Source organism: Leishmania donovani, chromosome 32 (genome assembly GCF_000227135.1).
Source record: "Leishmania donovani BPK282A1 complete genome, chromosome 32".
Taxonomy (NCBI): Eukaryota; Euglenozoa; class Kinetoplastea; order Trypanosomatida; family Trypanosomatidae; genus Leishmania; species Leishmania donovani.
In genome coordinates, this window is record NC_018259.1 from 1,446,777 (window position 1) to 1,450,143 (window position 3,367).

The 3,367-nt window shown below is 57.5% G+C and overlaps 1 protein-coding gene across 1 annotated transcript; it reads left to right on the forward strand.

Moving 5' to 3' along the window:
• Window positions 1-39: 39 nt before the first annotated feature.
• LDBPK_323810 (3-hydroxyisobutyryl-coenzyme a hydrolase-like protein) lies at window positions 40-366 on the forward strand (the record flags this gene model as incomplete). The annotated part of the gene is made up of 1 exon (XM_003863744.1): window positions 40-366. The coding sequence occupies one exon, from the start codon at window positions 40-42 to the stop codon at window positions 364-366; it is 327 nt and encodes a 108-aa protein (XP_003863792.1).
• Between the last annotated feature and the right edge of the window lie 3,001 nt (window positions 367-3,367).

Genomic DNA, 3,367 nt, shown 5'->3' on the forward strand with positions numbered 1-3,367 from the left:
TTCGGCGCGATCACTCCGTCGACACACCTGCGCGACATCATGGATGTGCTGCGCGCGGACGGCAGCGCGTTCGCTGCGAGCACGCTGAAGGTGATGGAGCGCAACTCGCCGCTGGGCATGACGCTTGCGCTGGAGAACATGAAGCGGCAGCACACACCTGGGTGCAACACCGTGATGGAGAGCTTCCGTGGCGACTACACGGCGATTCAGACTTCCATTTGTGTGGATGAGCTGGCGAAGGGCGTGGAGGCGCTGTTTGTCACGAAGGAGAAGCGCCCGCAGTGGACGGTGGGGTCCGTGGACGAAGTCGATGTGGAGCTCGTGAAGCAGCAGTTTGTTATGACGGAGAGCACGGTGCCCTTGTAGGAAAGGCTCGTCTCACATATTCGCGGCTCTGTAGGCGTCGACCTTTCTTTGCCACGAGTGCTGTGCCGGCGCCTTGATGCCGCATTGTGCGTGTACACGTGTGGAGTGTGACTGTGGGCGTGTTGGCACTGCAGAAGGTAAAGGACGGTCTTGCTTACGGGGGACCTGCGGCCGGCTCGGCGTGTGCGTTTCCGTTTCAGCTTGCGGGCGCGAGGCCACGGTTGTGGGGTGTTCACACGCTACCTCTTCTGTGCTTTTTTTTTTCGTATTCGGTGCATATGGGCTAAGCCACCTCCGCACAGTCTACAGCTGAGTGTGTGTATGCGCTTGGTTTTTTTTTCACGTCTTCGAGTTTATTGGATCGGTTGTGGCTGGGCTCTTGTTTCCGGAAAGGATGCCCTCGCCGAGGGTTAAGGGCACCGCTTCCCACAGAGGGATGATGTGCGTCTCATTTTTGTTCACCGGCTTCCGCTTGGCCTCTTCTGCGCTGTCGCTCACTTCCGCACCCTCTCCCCCATTTCTCCTGTCCTCCTGCACCCTCCAGTTATGCTTCGCGTGCGCGCACTGCGGTAGAGTGTGAAGGGTACGCGCATGCGTGCGAGCCGAAGAGCTGGAGGGAAGGGGGGAGCAAGTGAGAAGGATGGCAGATGAAGTGGGTAGGGCGCGAGGCGAGGAGTGCTAAGCGTCCAGGCGTCCTTTGCTTTTGTTTTTTACTTTGTGCTTGTGCTTTTCTTCTTTCCGCTAGGGCATTCATCCGCTATACTTCTCCGCGTCAGACGCCGCCCTCGCCTTCTTTTCGTGTTTTGGAATGCAGTCACGGACATCTGCATGCCACACATCTCCGCGCGCATGAGCGCACGCACATATAAAATGATCCGCACGACTGCTGGCGTGCAGGCTTGCGGTGTACTCTTTTCTCTCCGCCTTTTCTCAGGTCTTCCCCTCTTCCCCTCTTCCCCTCTTCCTGTCTTGCCTTCGATGCATCTTTCTCTTTTTGGGCCTCTCGTTTTAACTTTCTTTGTCTTTATATTTGTTTCTCTCCCCGGCTACTCCCCCTCTCGCTCCCTTGCTCGCACGGCGTCGATGTCCTGGTGCCGTGGTGTGGCAGGTGGCCACGCCTGTTCATCGGCCTCAGCAAATAGCTTCCTCGCCTATCCCTAGTTTTCTCCATCTCGCTATCCACGGCAGAATCACCACCTCCCTCCCCCTTGCCGATGTCTGCGGCGGTGGAGAGGTGGTAAAATGAGGGGCAAAAAGGCAGAACAACAAATGCGTACGTGGCACAAGGATGAGGATGTGGTGGTGGGTCTCGCACCGCGAGTGCAGCGCTGCGTCTCTCTCTCTGAAGCTTTTTAACCGACTTTTTCCTGTCACTTTTACGTCTTGTACTCTCTCGTTGTGCACGCAGTGAGGCATCCTTATTGCAGCGGTCTTTCTCCACACCCCTCCCCACCTTCTACGCTTCTACCCCCTCTCCGCCCCTCCACCCTCCTCGAGCCTGTCAGGACGTACACACCCAGTCTCACATGTCTGGCTCTGTACATGTTTTTGCGGGCGACACACGTGCTCGTGGGAATGCACGTTCATTCGCGGCCGGGTGCTCTCCCTCTTCCACCGCTCGCCTTGATCTCGGTGCTCGTGTGACTGGGCGGTCAAGAGCGGATGGAAAGGGGGAGTGGCGGATGGGTCCGATGACGTTCAAGGCGATGCGTGGGCGTTAGGGAGGCAGCCCAATATGCTTTGGCCCCTGTGCACTAGGAATAAGTGGTGTTGTTGGTGGGGGAGGACAATACCCACTCATGGGTGTCTGCACACACTCATAGACATGCGTACACATATGTGCATTTTTTTTTCTCGTTTTTTGTACTCGTGCTTCAATGCCTTCCCACGCTATTCCCGCTTCTATTCCCCACTTCCTCGACTCCCCCCACTCCCTCGCCACTCTCTCGCCACTCTCTCGCCTCTGTGCTCTCTAACGTTTCCTTGTTTGTCTTCTCTTTGCCTGCCTTTCCTGCGTTTTCTTTTTTGTTTTTTGGGCTTCCACCGTCAGTGACTTCACCTTTTTGGCTTCTTCATCCCTCCCCTCCCCTCTCCTCCCGTTTTCCTCGTCTGTGTGCCCCTTTCCATGTGCGCGCGCATGTTTCTGCGTGCCTGCCTGTGCGTGTGCGCGTCTTCGCGCTCATCTTTTTCTCCACCGCCTTGCCTGTCTCCTGAAGCGGGGCGGGTTGGCACAGAAGAGAGCAAGACCGCCGCCCTCACCTTCCCGTTTCATAACGGCGCCGCCACCACCGTCTCCTCGTTCCTCACATTCCTGGACAACTCTCATCCTCCCCTTCTTTTGATCTACCTTTATATGTCTTCTTTCTTTCGCTTTCCTCTTTTTTTTCTAGTGCGCGCGATGGTGCCACCAGACCTCCACCGTTTCCGCCTCCACACCCCCGCCCTGCCCACGTCCGGCTTCTCTTTCACATGCGTCGCCTTGCAAGCGATCCCAGCAGGGTGGGACACGTGGAACAGTGGCAGGGATGAAAGAGTCGGCTTGCTGACCACTCGCGTCTTCGTCACCCACTGAAGGCAAAACCACAAGGCAATGAAGGGAGCGACACCTGCACAAAAATCCCTTTCTCCCTCTCTGTGTGCGTGTGTACGCTGGGGCCAAGGTGGACCTTAAGCACCCCGCCCAGTCAGCGCGACGGAGCTCTCGCGGCCAGCACCGCCCAAGCAGCATGCACAGGTCGAGCTGGAGGATAGGGAGACCATTACCACGCGTGCCGGCACGACGGACGGGGCACTCTCTGGCCGTGCACTTGGCCGCTGCGTCTTCTCTCGTCTCCTCTGCGTGTGGCGGCGCACTCACTTCGTTGCCCTCCCACCCCCTGACCGTGCAAGTCAAGTGAACCCTCCAAAACACATAGACTTTTCCCACGGCAGATCGCATCTGTCCCACCCAACCACTACTGCTCCTCTCTGTCCCTTTATGCATCCTTCGGCGCCCTCGTTG